The sequence below is a fragment of the Mya arenaria genome, chromosome 9 (genome assembly GCF_026914265.1).
Source record: "Mya arenaria isolate MELC-2E11 chromosome 9, ASM2691426v1".
Lineage (NCBI taxonomy): Eukaryota > Metazoa > Mollusca > Bivalvia > Myida > Myidae > Mya > Mya arenaria.
In genome coordinates, this window is record NC_069130.1 from 19,269,729 (window position 1) to 19,286,758 (window position 17,030).

Genomic DNA, 17,030 nt, shown 5'->3' on the forward strand with positions numbered 1-17,030 from the left:
TTTGCCAATATAATTAATGTTGTCACTTATTAAAAAACTATATTGATAGTGCCTGATCTTGACCATTTCGATTATTTTTTTCTATTATAAACAATCATCAAAACAACACAGTATATTTATCATGCCTATGTGTTAAACTCTTCAAACTTATGGTATACTGTATACAGTATAAACTATATTGTTTGTCCATACCAGACCAATAATACAGAAACCTGCAGGATCTGCAACATCAGGGTTTGTCCCTGTCGCTCCGCCACACTGGAATCTGAGACCAACCGATGAACTGTTGAACCATTGTAAGCTCATTCCAGTAAGGATTTCTTTTTATATAAAAATGTATTGAACAAATGAGTTTGAAGCACTATCAACACATTACATATTATATGGTATATAATATTTATCGGTTTAGTTCTCCTTTCAATTTAACGGTAGGTCTTGTAAATACAATAGGTTATCTGATTTAAAACAATGTTTACAATAGTGTATTATTTTTTATTGTGTCACCTATAACAATATATCTTATATTCTTAATTACTTTCTGCATTTCCATTCTTTTCAAAACATCATGTCATACATTCAACAAATTTGTCAATTGAACTGGATGTTTAATGTAGTGTTCGTAATCTTCATTACAATCATTACATAAAGGACAAATCTTCAACTTCCATGTAAATAAATTGTATTATTTAAAATTTTGATAAAAGACAGAACAGAACTGTTCTGTTCTGATAAAAGACAACATAAGCTTGCAGAGCTATTTTACCTGTAGCATTTTAACACCTTTGGTGTGACGCTGCTGAGAATTGAACACTCTCCTGCGGGTGAAATTCTTGTGATAACTCAGTGAGATTAATCATATTAGAATTAAAATTAATCACATATTTAAATTTCTCTGTTTTCAGCTGGATGAGCGGAATTCCAGTATGAAAATTGAGTACAAAAAGATTGAAAGCATGTTTTTTGAGACCATGTCTAGAATGACGGACACTATTGTGTCGATCTCCAGGGTGGAAAATGGTGACCTTTGGTATAACTATCTTAGGTAATGACGAGTAAGAGCTGGTTTGTCATCTTTTTATACGCTTTGTTTAATAAAAAACGAGATTTATTATAGTTCTACAAGCGGCATACGGGCGGGCGGGCGTTTTCTCGCTCGGCGTCCAGTATGTTGTCCGCTCAATAACTTTAGAAGCCTTTGCTCACTGGCACCGGATTTTCAAACTCAAACATTTTTTTAAAAAAATCAAAAAAATCTTATAATTCCTCACTAAAAATTACAATACTGAATATGTGAAAAAATATTGAATTTTTTTTTTTTAAATATGCACTTTGTACTGTATATTATACTAACATGGTATTGAACGTTTCTCTACCCGGGTCACGTAATTATCTTATTACTCAGTTCAAAAGAACTTCTGCAGATTGACAGTCATCGCAATCTAAGGACATGATATCCATCTTCAAAATACTCAACCTTAACCCGCGAAGAAATTCGCCGGTCATACGATTTTTTTAACTTTATTCCCATTTTTCTGTTTTCCTGGATTTTCTACCACCCTTGACTCCCGGTTTGTTGTTGTTTTTTTCGCTCAGTTTGTGATTTGAGTGGTCAAATGAAAAGGCGGCGTATTTAAAATCGTTAACAAATTGAAACTCTAACATGTTGGCCCTTCTTCTCCGTTATCAAGCAAATCATGAATGAAAGTCTACACGATATATGAATTTGCAATGATTCAATGCAATGGTTATACAGATTAAGGCATATTTATAACAAAAAACAACGGTCACTCTGCACTCAACATAACAATACATTTCTTATTTACGAGTTCACTGTATTGCTAAATTCTTACTGTTCGAAACGAAGTAAAATCGATAAATATAATGAAGAAACTTTGTTGTTCTTGGTATTTAAGTTACTAACCATTAACAGCCATAGGGGAACGCACCTGGAGCCCCCCCCCCCCCCCCAAAAAAAAAAAAAAGAAAGAAAAGAAATTAAAAGAAATTTTTTTTTTTTTAAACTATAATAAATAAAATTAAAATAAATACATATTGCTATAATTGGATAAAAAGTTCTAGGGATTCATCTTCTGATAACGTTTCAAATGTACTAGTCAAGAAGGGTGAGAGACTGGTTTGGTGGATTAAGATGTCTGCCTCCAATCCAAGAGTTATTTGGTTATATCCAACCTGGTGACAAATGGAACATTGTGATGAGGCTCTTGAACGTACACAATAATGATTTCCAGGGGCGTTGCTAGCCCTCTATTCATGTGGATTCATGATTGTGCGGGGTGGTGGATATGAACATTTTGAAAACAATGGAGCAATCTGGTGTATTCTGGGCGTTCTTAGGTCCTTTAGTACTTGTAAATTGACAGTTTAAGGATAATAAATCAACAAATTTATTTTCTCGGCAAATCTTTTCTACAAAATAGCAAACAAATTAGGTTCGATAATGTGAAAAACACTCAGATAGTCTTACAGAAGTCTAATTGTCTGTCCTTTTTGCCGTTGAACTGTATAATTACATAATCGCTGACAATGTCCATGTGTCTGTTACATCATGTACTCAAACAAACATAGTGATTCTGTAGCTTTGGCTAAACTGTTTTATTTTTTGTCAGAATCATGTGGATTCAGCCGTGTATTTCGCTTATAGGCAGCTACGCGCCTGGTTTCTACCTACAAACAGACTTGGCTGTTAAGTTATCATATTTCATCACAATCAAGCAAATTATTCTAATATATATATATGTTTTATTAGACAAATCTTGCAATATAAGTTTAAGCAATATTACAACATAACTACATTAAAAACAAACATGAAATGGTTATAGTGACTTCTGACTTGGTCACAATTTATAGAGAGAGCAAAATAATTTATTTCCTTATTGATAAAAACTAGTTAAAAAGGTAACAAATCACTAAAAGTTTCAATATAGCAAATTTAAAAGTCAATACATCACTATTAGTTCCAATAGAGCTCTATAATGGCGTTTATTCATTTAAGAAGTTTAAAAATGCTTTATTTTGCTGAGTGAATGTCTGGTAAACAGTGATATAAGACTGCTAACAAAAGATTTGAATGTAGTTTTTTTCATGTTTTTGTCAGAAAATTGATGTTTTATGGTAATATTTGAATGTAGTTTTTCATATTTATGTTAGAAAATTGATGTTTTATAGTGAAAAGCATTATTAACGCTTATTTTTTTTTAGATTTTGGCGTACTTTCTTACAATTGAGATATGTTCTATTGTAAGTTACCTTTATATTGATAACTGAATTGAAGGCTTTAATGCCAACATGAGCGTATTCTGAGACAAAACCCCCCAAACATTTCATATCAGTGTCAAACTTTGAGAGTGCAGCTCTAAAGCCAAATTGGTAATACAAATTGAAAGCAATTATCCTGTAAAAACAATAGCATTATGTGCTCCCTACTAAAATGTTACAAAATGGTCTGAGAAACTAAACATTTACTATCCCTATATTGAGCTGAGGTGAAATGCATACATTTATATACCTACAAAGCATTATTCCTAAATAACATTTCATGCATTTCTAAAGATACTATTTCAGCAACTGTAAGTATCTTTTACTGAGAGAAAGTACACAAAGCTGGACAAAATCCCAACTCTTGCAAAGATAAAGACAGCAGATTGTCATTATATAAGTCATTGTTTCCAGGTTGTAGCGATATCATGTTAAAACTGTTAATAGCGCAATGTAACATCTCCACTGAGTCCAGATCTAGGCGGTGGGATAGGAGATAGTGCCGGTGTGTCTCACTCTGTGGAACTACAGCCCACAAGCCTACACTTTAATACATATGACCGTCACGGATACCGGTGTTGCCATCCATCACTTCCCTGCAAAGATATAAAAAACTGATTTTAAAGGTTTATTTTAACCTAGCTACAACTGTACATTCATTTTAAATCTATTAATCAATGTACACATAGACTTGTAGCATCTGCATTATAATAAATGTTTTGAAAATATTTATTGATATTCAAATTTTCAGCAAAAGTTGAGGTATGTGCCTGTATAGTTGAGTGGTTTATCCATTTTCCTAATAATTTACTGGTTTCCACAAGAAGACTCGAATCAAATTTGGGATCAGTCTCTTTTGTTACTTATTTTCTATTTTTTTCTACAATTATGATATCAATCATTGAAATATATATACATGTGATTGTGATACAGATATTAACATTAATCATTTTCAGTTTCAGCAAAAAAAATTTTTACCACAAAACATGACCAAGTCCCTTTAAAAGCATTTTGGCAATTGCAAAGGAATTTGAGATGGCACTCATTTCTGTACGCATGCATAAAACACAAAGCATTAAGTTAAAGTACGAAATGAAATAATCAAAGTTGTTCGTCACATTGCCTGCATGGATACAGTAATACATTTCTTTTTTTTCTTTTTATTATCAATATTTTTTTTTGTCAAAATAGTGAATATATGTCATTTAAAATATTCCACAATTGTCCATGAAAGAAAATTAGTATAATATATAAATAAATATAATGTTACTTAAACACACAAAATACATGCATGTTTCTATTAGTTAACACGGCGTATTGGTAAACAGCTCTTTATTATAAATGAAACAATTTGCACTTCTTTCCTGTGAAACGTTTTTGCGATGAGATCGATGTCAAGGAAACAAGTCAATCCTGTGGTACATATTAAGCCACTTTCCGCTGTCTCATGCAATTTCATATTCGGCTTTGATGGTATGTGTAATTCCAAAACCAGTCTGACCCGAAATAAGCACGCTCAAGTCAACTCAAAGTGGAATTTTATGTCAAAGACTTCTCTGTGATTAACACTTTCGGTCCAAAATTACAGTTGTTGACACTTATACGCGAAATGTCTCGCGGAGTTTATGGACCAATGAAATGAGCCGTTATAAAACGTTATTCTATAACCGGAAGTCAAGGGTGGTAGAACATCTAGGAAAACAGAAAAATGAGAATAAAGTAAAAAAAAATCGTATGATAGGCAAATTTCTTCGCGGGCTAAGGTGGAGTGTTCTGAAGATAGAAACCATATCCTTAAATTCCGATGACTGTTAATCTTCAGAAGTACTTTTGAACTGAGTAATAAGATGATTACGTGACCCGGGTAGAGAAACGTCCAATACCATGTTAGTATAATAAACAGTACAAAGTGCATATTTAAAAAAATATTTTTTTCAATATTTTTTCACATATTCGGTATTGTAATTTTTAGTGAGGAATTATAAGATTTTATTTGATTTTTTTTTTAAAAATGTTTGAGTTTGTAAATCCGGTGCCAGTGCCTTTGCTCAATCATCACCAAATTTGATCAGGATGTATATTGGCCTAATATCTTAAATGATAACCAGCAATATCGCTAAAGGTACTCGAGTGTTATAGCCTTTAAATTATTGAAAGCAACTCAAAGTTGTCTTGTCCGTTCAATAACATTTGAAGCCTTTGTCTAATCATCCGCAAATTTAGTCAGAATGTGAATGGGCATAGTTTGATAACGATGTATATCGCTCGAGTCACTCAAGAGTTATTGCCCTTTAATTATAGAAAAAAGACTTAATGTTGGCTTGTCCTCTCAATTACTTTAGAAGCCCCTGACAAATCATCACCAAATTTGGTCTGAATATGTGCGGTATTAGTATATGTTATAAGTTCGATTACAAGCTAAATCGCTCAAGCCACTCGAGAGTGACCTCAAATTAGTCTTGTTGTGGCGACCTTATCTAAAACCAAAGGTTATAACAAAACTAACTAAGGCTAAGGACAACTTTTAACCGCATCGATACTTTTCAATAGTAAAAAAACACACTGATGCGTTGAGTGTTGAGTCAATTTAGGTGGAGAATAAAGTTTTGGCGGGAAGGTTTTAACGAAGCAATACATAATAAATGAACCCATTGAACGGCACAACACCTGTAATAAAAAAAACTATTTAACATAATACATTTAATGTGTCAAATTCATAGATCGCGTTATTCGCAACACTTGTCCGATCAAAAACTTTAGAAGCCTTTGTCCAACCATCAACAAATTTGGTCAAAATGTTTATTGGAATAATATCTTTGACAAGTTTGTCAACCAGTCATATAGCTGAGTCACTCAAGAGTAATCACCCTTTAATTATAGAAATGACCTAAAACTTGCATTGCCCAATCTATTGTCCAATCTATGAATTTAGAAGCCTTTTTTTCCAATAATCACTTAATTTAGTCAGAATGTTTGTGGGCAGAATATCTTGGTCAGGTTCGATAACCAGCCATGTCGCTAAATAGTTATGACCCTTAAATTAGGAAAACTGTCTTTACAGGGTCCGCTCCTTAAATTAGGCTTAACATACAACCACTTTTCTTCAAACTTGGTGTCCTTGAATTAGAATGGGCGTATTTTGTGACAGTTGGCGGTCTTTTTAAAATTTGTGGAATGACCAGTATAATAATCACTGTGGTGATTAGTGTCGGCATGCATAGCCCTATGTGAGAGTACCACAAGTACCACTAATTAAGTAAGTTTCTGAATCAAAATAGATGTAGGTGGCACTCTCTGCTTATGTTTAAAGTATTTAATGTGTTGAGGAAGAATATCTAAATATTATACCAATAAACATATTGCAAACATGCTTTTTTGACCATGAAACATTGAAAATTCAGTCATTTTACTTTCAATTGAGTTGAGTTAAAGAAAAAAATGACAAACAGCCTTAACTTTATCTGTAATGTAATTTTAGTCATTTTATTTACCCATTTTTAGTGCCCAGCAAGTAGTACTCTTTCAAAATAGACCACAATTACATGTGGTCACCTGGCATCAAAATTTAAAATTATTTGTCGATTATGTTAGTAATACTTGGACATGACCTAATTGCAATTTGAAAATATAAGTATACTGACACATGTTCCGCCGCCGTTGCTTTATTTATTTAAATGATTTCCCATTACTGCAGCTAATAAAGTTAGTTCAAACATGACTAACTTATTATAGTTATTGTAGTAGTAAAAATCGTCATGCTCTACTATTTATATCTGCCGCAGTCATCAAAATCGAACATGCCAGCATGCCAAAAATGTCTAGGTTATGTAATATGTTTGTACATTCACGTTTGTAGTTTATATAACTTTTTATATAAGTATATAAACTTCTACCGCTCTAGTAAAAAAGATAAACTGAAAAAGAGGAACAAGGGCGTAGATGTGGAGGAAAGACAACTCTTCCATGGCACCAGTAATGACACCGTGGAGGCCATCTACAGACAAGGTTTTGACTTCAGGCTGAGTGGAACTGCTTCAGGTAGAAATTCATATTGTAAAAGTTTGCATGTTTTTTACATTTTTTAAACATGTCATATTTTAACATAGACTAAAAATTGCCATGCTTTAAACATTGATAAAACATATCATGCCGCCGAAATTTATAAAAAAAGTCATGCTTTTTACATTGACATAAAGTATCATGCTTTTAACATAAACATAAATTGTCATGCTTTTAAAATTGACATAAATCGTCATGCTTTTAACATTGGCATAAATTGTCATGCATTTAACATTGACAACAATTGTCATGCTAAAAACCTTTGTCATTTTGCATGGTTAAAAGAAAGTCATGTTTGAAATATTGTATATACTTTAAACATTGGTTAATACTGTTGTGCATGAAATATTGGTCAAACTTTGCCATATTAAAAATCATGCTTAAACATTGGTCAGAAATGTTCAGCTAGATGCATTTGTTAAAAAAAATTTTTTTTGAAGCATTGGTGCAAATTTGTCATTGTTGAAGCATTGGTTGAAGTTCTCATGCTTCATGTATTTGTCAAAGTTGAAATCCTTATAATTGTCATGCCGAAAAGATTTGTTTAAACTGTCATGCTAGATGGATATGTTGCAATTCTAATTCTTAAAACATTGGTTACAAGTCTGAAGCTTGAAACATTGACCAAAATTGCCATACTAGAATCGTCAAATACTTCCATGCATGAAACATAAGTTAAAATTATTGGCCATAATTGACATTCTTGAAACAGGTTTTGATTATTAGCCCCCTTGAAACCTTTAAAAGAATTCTCCGAAATATAGTTGACGGTTGGCCTGTTGTACTCATATTTTGCATTATTGGTATGTTTTTTGAAGAACACTTAATAAGTGATTATTATATTACCTATTACTTTGCAGGTACAGCTTATGGAAAAGGCAGCTACTTTGCAACCACTGCCAAATACTCAAACTGCTACACAGACAGACAGAAGGAAACCATGGGGATGTTCATTGCTAAGGTGCTAGTTGGAGATTACACAATTGGAGATAAATCATACACTAGACCACCACAGAAAGACCCCCTTGATCTGTCGAGTCCTTTGTATGACTCTTGCGTTGATAATGTTAAAGATCCAAAGATTTTTGTTATCTTCGAACTTGGTCAGGTGTACCCGGAATACTTGATAAAATACTCTAAAAAAGTCTGATTTCTCCCCGTAGTTTTTGTGCTATATTTCAAGATGACAAATATCATTTGATCGATTCCAAAGCATCTTTTGAATTTAGCCTAAGGAATGAAAATATCACTTTTAAGCACTCCTTATTGAAAATCCATTGTAGTACCTTTCCCTAGATCAAAAGTAACACATCACTTTAAAACCAGAAAATGTTGCCAATAATTTGATATTTATGAAAGGTTGCTTAAATTTAAATAACGTTTTTTTTTTTGGAAAAATGACCTTTTATTAGAAAAATTGTAATCCTATTCTTCAAACGTTTTATTGAACTTTAAAGCTGAATGTTCGAACATTTGTTTTCGTACAAAACAAATTACAAATGAAAACAACTGCTCGAACATTTGTTATGTTATAAAAATATATTATCTATCACATGTATTCAAACAGTTTGACTTTGTAATACGAACTTCCCTTAAGATAAACACAATATTCACTGATGATTTTTATCCCCCCCCACGCCTCAAATTTTTTCACCAACCTAGCGTGGTCTTCACTCTTTATCAGTGAACGACCCGTCTTCAAGCAAATTAGACTAGTATCTGACAGTGAATAATAAATGAATACTCATGTATCATGTAACAAACTCTAAAACTATGAAAAATCTTTTAAATCCAATGATAACCCGCAATTCTTTTGCTAACACGTTTGAACTTTCAAATTTTCATTCAATAAATGGCGGCGTAGTAATTTGGTCATGTATTCATACCCAGTTTAATTTAAAAGTCGTGCATTAACTGTTATATTTTGGAACATAGTTGCATTAGTAAAACTTCATTTTTAATGTTCATTAACAATTTATATTAAAACAAAAACCCGACTCAACAATAAACTATAAAAAACACTTTTACGGAACTATTTATCCACGAACCGAAAATAAAAAAAATGACAGTTATCAACTGTTGACTTTGATTGAGGGGCGTCCCATGGGTAACGGCGTAACCAACTCTCTTTTCAAGGGGGGGGGGGGGTGGTATACAGAAAAAATCCGAAAATAACCCTAAAAGAAATAGACCATTGTGTTGATTTCAGTGTAAGATCGTATTTAATTTCACTCGTGATCATGGCAAAACAATATTTTCTATGACACTCGTGATATAAAATACGATCGTACACTGAAATCAAAATATATCCTCTATGTATATCATTGATTTATTCATATGGTAATATATATGAGTGTATCAAACCTCATCATGTTTGACTTCATATTGAATCTTTAGCAGTCGGTGTAATTAATGATCATTTTAATATTAAAACATTGGGTGATTGTTGTCAATAATTATGGTTTTGTTGTTCCTAATAGCTAATTTATTGGTCCCATCCATTCTAAGTAGTCACACTGTCTGTTCGTCCGTGTCTACGCCCGTTTCACTTGGATTAAGATGTGATTAACCTATTTGGACCAAACTTCATATAAATGTCCAGCAGTATGGGATGGTGCTTCTCACATGACACTTATACTCTCGCCTCAATGGTCAATGTTATACTTTGATGTCAACTGGCTCTCACTCGGACTAGACCTGATCGGTGGCATTTATCACATTCCTGTGATAGCTTTTTTTATCAAATTGCTCATGTTTAAATACATTTTTGCGCAATAAAATGATTAAGTTTAAGAGCATGAAATGTGCTTAAGTAATTATTGATTTAAACACTCACAAAGAAAGACATATTGAACGTAATTAATAAGTTTTATTAAGAGTTAACACATGCTTTGATAGGAAAACATATTTTCTGGAAGATGTTGTTGCTAGGCAACCAAATATTTTTTTTCAAAACCAAGCAAATATTCCACATCCATGTCCAAGAAAAAAAAACGCATTAACAATATGGATGGAATACGTTTGCCATCATTTAAATATATGAACAGGGTACACAAGCTAAAATGTTTAAAAAATCTCTAACTACAGTGAAACGTTAGGGAAAACAAAGAATTGTTAGATTGGATTATTAACCAAATTTAGAAGAAGAATCCTGTTTTTAAAATTATTTAGTGATAATATGATAAATATAATTTAACAACTCATTTACGTACTTGACTCATACAGCTTTTAAGTGAATAACTAAGAAGTGAACATTAGTTTCTTAGGAACGTAGCATTTTATAAGTGTGTTGCTAAGCAACCATGAAATATGTAAAAGTTTCCCTTATTCAATATGCAAAAAAAAATAATAAACTTTATGCCATACTCGGTTTAAAAAGGATAGGATCAGTAATACTTATTTTTCAATGTTAAAAATTAAAATACGTAAAAAGTAGATAAAAAATCTAATTATACTCATTTACATAAAGGTAGGGAAAAAAATATATTGAGTCAAATCTGCTCAGATGTGAAAACTGTTAATTTTAAATCAATGCATTGATCATAATGACAGATCATTTCATTTTAAAATTAATCAATCATTCATTTCAGTTGTCATCAGCTAGAAATTGAAATTAAGCATAATATAACCTCTTAATTTTAAATAGTTTTCCCTTTCTATTTGAAAAACATTACTTTCATTACAAAAAAAGAAGAAATTAAATATATAAAGTGAACTGAATTATACAAATATATTACATGTATATTCAATAAAATGTATGTTCTGAATAAAAATGACATGTATGGTCAAGCAGGGCAAATAAAACTGAATTTGATAGTTGTTGAGTAATGCGTGTATCATTTAAACAATAGACAATAGACGAGTGTTTGACGCTTCTCTTTGATATTGTTATTGTGTTTGTGAAGCGTAGCTTTAGATAACATGATGTATATTTTACTCTTATGAAATATTATTTCATGTGTCATGTACTTATTAGCACTCTTAGCAGTTTTATTTTGACTGTAATTAAATTACAAACGGCATGTGTTACACGAAATGTGTTGATTTTAAGGGCTTTCCACAGTGCAAAAGTGGGTGGGGAAGGCCAAAAGTAAATATCCTTTCAAGAGTTCTTGTTTTGTTTAGTTTTGAGGAACTTACCAGTATTATGGCTTAACTAATTTAAACTGTTATAAAGAGAAAAAAACATGCATCCTTAACAACATGTTTAGTGTGATAAGGAGTTGAGCAATATTAACAAAATACTTTTTTTATCTGATTTTGATATACAATATAATTATATGTTTGTGTCGAAATGCTTCAAACTCCCCAGTCAACAATATATTATGATTTCCTAATAATATTTTCAAAAAAGAAATATATTAAAAAAATAGTGAATTCAATTCATTTCCTGGTTATTAAAATGCGAATACATTTCTTAAACTGGACGAAAACACGGTGGAAGGCTTTTCAGCAACAGCTATTGTTTGCTAAGTGTTTGATGTAAGTACCAATGTGTGTTATATATTATTAAATATGTCATATTGTTGTTTCATGTGCATATTTTTAGGCTGAAATCTCATGAACTGTTATACTTATATCTAGTTTAATAACGTATAGCTAATATTTAGCTCACCTGAGCATGAAGTGCTTAGGATGAGCTATTGTGATCGTCATATATCAGCCGACCTTCGTCTAGCATCAACATTAGCTAATCTTAAACATTTTCGTCTCTGAAACTCCATGGCCTAAACCCTTGTTGATTGGAATGCAGCCTCACGTTATGGTCCTTTACCACGATTGTTCAAATTATGAACGTGGTGTCAAAAGTTTTACCGCCCGGGCAACAGTACTCTATATACTTAAATAGTAATATCATCTCCTAAACCGCAAAGCATAGACCGCCTTGATGCCGTAGGTAGTGGTGCTTTACCAAGATTGTTCAACTTCTGTCCCTGTGGTAAAAATTAGCCCCGCTCCGACGGTCACATGTTTAATGGGGGTCCCAGGTTTTCAATATACGTTTAAAGTAAAAAAAAATAATTCTGAAACCGCATGGCCTAGACTTTTGGTATTTGGTATGCTGATGTAGTGGTTCTTTACCAATATTGTTCAAATCATGTTCCTGGGGTAAAACATGGTTGAGTCCATTTGGAGTTGAAATCATACTCGAGAGTACAAGATTTCAATTTAATTCAGATTGTGAACCATACCTTCACTAATGTACAAAACTATTTTCAAGAACTTGTAACAGTTTGTGCATACTAACAGTTTTATATTAACATGTGAGCAGTGAATATATCATTATCTTACAAAATATACCTTAAATTTTGCATACATGTATAGCAACAGTCGGCTACCATTGTCATTAGATCCGTTGTCCCTGGAGCAACAACCTGTCAATAGCTGAACTATTGTATGCATTATTGTAATTGTTTCAATGTTGATTTGTGACAAGTGTTATTTCATATCATATCGTTTTGAAATTGCTCTCATCATATGTTAAATGCGTGTTTTGCCTATCAAATCTCTCTCGTTTTAAAGACATGAGCATGATTCATCTGTTTAAAAGAGGAGATACAAAATCGATAAAATCGTTTAACAACAAATGACATGAAATAAAAGGCTGTATCATCTAAAGCAGAAGCATGTACTGGGTAAAGTCACTTTTTAGGTCATTTTGCTTGATTATCTTTCAAGAGTTACATGCCCTTTCGAACAGATTTATTTAAACTAAGTGCATAACCTGCTTTGACGGTAACTGATATAGCACAGTTGGCAAAGAACCAAGCTATGAAGCTGAAGGGAGCTGGTTCGAAACCGTGTAGCTCTAATGCTCTTTTTCTTTTGTTGCTGCTGTTGTTTTTATTTTTATTAAGTGTTGTCTGTTTTTATGGTGTTGTAATGCCATAGGAAACTTGTTTTAAACGTAACCGTTTTGTATTTGTTGATGCACTGAATGTTGTTGCACTGTATTTACTCATAAGTCGATATATGCCATACATTTTTATCACATGCTTACTCTTGTTTTCCGTGTAATATACCCATTACGAATATTTTTATCTTACACATGTGTAAGATAAGCTATCAGACATTTCTATTGGCTAGACTAATCATACGCAACCTAGATATCCCTCCGCATTCTTTGTAAACAAAATGGTTTAAATGCCAACAAATACTTACCTCAATAATGAAGCTGTAAGACTTCGGGGGGACAAATGGCTAACGAATCATAGTGCCAGAAAGCATCTTGTACAAAACATTTCTGATAACAATGTTCCGCCAACCAGATAATGAAGATCATTAGTCACAGAAATATCCTGTCAGTCAACAAATACAGCCACATTAGTGACAAACACCACAAACACATTTCAAATATTTCCAACTTGACCAACACAAGCAATATGCAATCAATGTCATTTGCTTGCCAGTTTAATCAGCTGTCGGTTACCGAAAACACAAATACAAATTCCGCAGCACAGACATCTCCTTACACATCCCATGGCGGCTAGAACATCATGTTCTCTGGAAACATTCTTGGTGGAACTTTTTCAACATCAACATCTATGCAGTACAGAGAAAGGCTTCGCCGTAAACATCTGCATGTTGTGAAACTCCATGTACACTAAGAAAACGCTGCAAAATCATCGTAGAAAGCGACAGCGAATAACTTTTAAATCCGTGCACACAGTAAAACTTGACAGACCGATGTAGGTCACATGAACCGCGTAAATGCATGTACTCTGAGTGTGACGTCATCAAATTGTGTACTTATTGGGGGGTTTTGGTTAAAATCGTTATTTATTCATGCTGTTGAATATTTTACTACACATTTTTATAGTTGTGACTTGGTAAGCTCTATCAGAATTAAAATTTGATAACTGGAAGCTACTTTTGTAATTTTAATTTGGAACTATTTATATGGCGCATCGTTGACATTCTACTCTGAGTACTTTGGCTGTCAAACAAAAGAAAGTGGAACTCAATTGGTAATACATACACCGTTTTAAGCATGTGATAAAAACGATCTGACACTCGTTGTCATTTTATACAAGAATTTAATTAAACTCGTCAGAGGCTCGCTTACTAACAAATTTCATAAACTCGTTTAATAAAATCTTGTATTAAATGACAACTCAAGTCAGATCCTATATATCTATGTTGTGTACACCTACTAATGCTTTTGTAGTGAAAGGTTGTGGGGTTTTATGTGTGTGTATTATTTACCATAATTATGGCTTAACTAATTTAAATTTAGATGTGATTGTTTTATTGTTGATTTTGTGACTTGTATTATTTCATCTATAGCAATCTTAAATAGTTCTACACGTATATTCCGTGTGTGTTTGCCTATCAAAATTTCTCCCATTGAAAAAAAACATGAGCATGATTCACCTGTTTAAAAAAATAAATACAAATTATTATTAAATCGATAAAATCGTTAAACAAAAAAATGACATGAAATAAAAGGCTGTATTATCTAAAGTAGTATCCTGTATTGGGTAAAGTCACGTTTTAACGTCATTTTGCTTCAAGAGTTACTTTCCCTTTCGAACATACTTTTTTAAACTAAGTGCATGACCTGTGTTGCCAGTAACTGATATAGCACAGTTGTCAAAGTACCGGGCTATGAACCTGAAGGAAACTGGTTCGAAACCATGTAGCTCTAAAGCTCTTTTTCTGTTGTTGTTGTTGTTGATGTTGTTGTTGTTGTTATTGTAAAGTGTGAGTAGTTTATTTATAGTGTTGGAGGTGTTTGGGGTATTTGCTGGTATTTGATTTTTATTTTATCGCGAAACATTCTTCATTTCACTTAATTCAAAACTGCATCCTTTGAGGCTGTGTCTGTCTCAGACCGATTACTTGTGTCGGAATAAGACTTCAGACTGCCAATAAAGCAATGTTCAAACTTTGACTAAACTTAGGAGCTCTAAAGAACAGGTTTGGTTTGCTACACCCAAACGATTTGCAGACACAATTGCTTAAGTTCGTTATAGATCTTCACGGGTGTCTTTGTCTTGTAACATAAATCTTTCAGTTTAAAAAAAAAACAAACATAAAAAAGCAAAGTTTAATCTACAACATATACACACTGAACTTGAAATCATAACTATAGATATTGGCGATTATAAGTTCGATGCGCTATCGCCGTTGCCATCCTGGCTTTAGTAATAAACGGAGTTGATTACCTAAAGTACGAGTACATCCAAAAAAGTTTTATTTTAAAGGTACATTCACGACTTATTGCGTTAAATGTATCTATTCACTTTTTAGCTTATACAATGCGATGACAAATTAAGTAGTTGTAGAAGTGGTCAGTTTTGAAAATTGAATTGTTTCTTAGTTAAAGCATCGTAAGTGATCAACCACTATACTCGCCATAAGGAACTTGTTTTAAACGTGTTTTGTATTTGTTGATGCACTGAAAGCAAGGTTTATGCACTGTATTTACTAGTTAGCCATTAGATGCCATACGTTTCTCTATATTTGCACTTATTGCTTATTAATGCCTTTGAAGTGAAAATAAAATATAACACTGTTGATGAGAAGTTTTATTCCCTTAGTCGTTATGTCCTTCCAAAAGTCTTCCACGCACACGCGTCACTAGATGTACTACATGAATAATTACAACCCCGTGATAATATTGTAACTTATACAATTTCCACATGTCCGGAGAGGATACATTCCACGCACACGCGTCACTAGATGTTCTACATGACTTATAACAACCACGTGATATTATTGTGACTTATACAATTTCTACATGTCCGGAGAGGATACATTCCACGCACATGCGTAACAAGATGTACTACATGACTTATAACAACCCCGTGATATTATTGTAACTAATAGGATCCACACAACCCCTATTACAAGTTCGCATCAGTTTAACATCAGTCACAGCAACATTATTATTCATTTTAATTGTATTGGACTCTATCGTAGACTGAATAAGTATAATCAAATGTTTTCCTTTAGAATATTGTTAATTTTGGCCAAATTTTACCAATATTCCAACTAACCTTATCATCCTCCCGTTTCAAACTTGAGGCATATATCTGTAGTAATATCACAAGTAGCATATTGTTTTCCTAGCTGCGCATGCGCGCTATTTTGATTATCTTTATCAAATCTTCAACGCAACGTAGACGACTTAAGAGAAACCTCAATTGAGTTCTTACTTAATTTTCAATGACCATTCTAAGGCAATTACCTCGACAAACTAATGTATTTTTTTATAGTAAAAATATGTGTATTGGTTTAATTTTTGTCCTATAGTATCAATTGTTTCATTCAAATGCCTAATACATGTTTACTATAAATATCATTTCCTTATACGACTATTTGCATTTATTATTATATATTAGTGACAAATGTAGAAGTTGTTTGATGTTTCATTTCCTACCTCAGTTAATGAATGCTTCAGTACTGCATTTAAATATTTACAAACAGTATTTTTAACTCTTTAGTTATCACAGTGTTAGTTTGCCTTATAGATAATCGTAAAGAGAGTCAGTCAGACAGACAGGCTGAAAGATATTTTCTTTATTTCCGATTTGGGCAATGCACGTCGTCGACAACACTGTTTACGCTAAAAAAACGTCAACGTGTTTATACAACATTATAGTAAAACACAAACAAATATAAATGAGTTCATATATTTATATACAAAAACGTTAAATTCCAAGTGTATTTTGTTAGTATTTACATCTATA

The 17,030-nt window shown here is 32.5% G+C and overlaps 1 protein-coding gene across 5 annotated transcripts in view; it reads left to right on the forward strand.

Moving 5' to 3' along the window:
• The window catches only part of LOC128202734 (protein mono-ADP-ribosyltransferase PARP12-like), a 40,580-nt gene extending 24,737 nt beyond the window's left edge, over positions 1-15,843 (forward strand). For all 5 annotated transcript variants that reach the window (XM_052903816.1, XM_052903817.1, XM_052903819.1 and 2 more), the window contains 4 exons: positions 196-310; positions 903-1,042; positions 7,178-7,314; positions 8,196-15,843. In XM_052903816.1, coding sequence (XP_052759776.1) covers positions 196-310; positions 903-1,042; positions 7,178-7,314; positions 8,196-8,485 — 682 coding nt within the window. In that variant the 3' untranslated portion in view covers positions 8,486-15,843. The remainder of the gene's footprint in view (positions 1-195; positions 311-902; positions 1,043-7,177; positions 7,315-8,195) is intronic.
• The last annotated feature ends 1,187 nt before the right edge of the window (positions 15,844-17,030 follow it).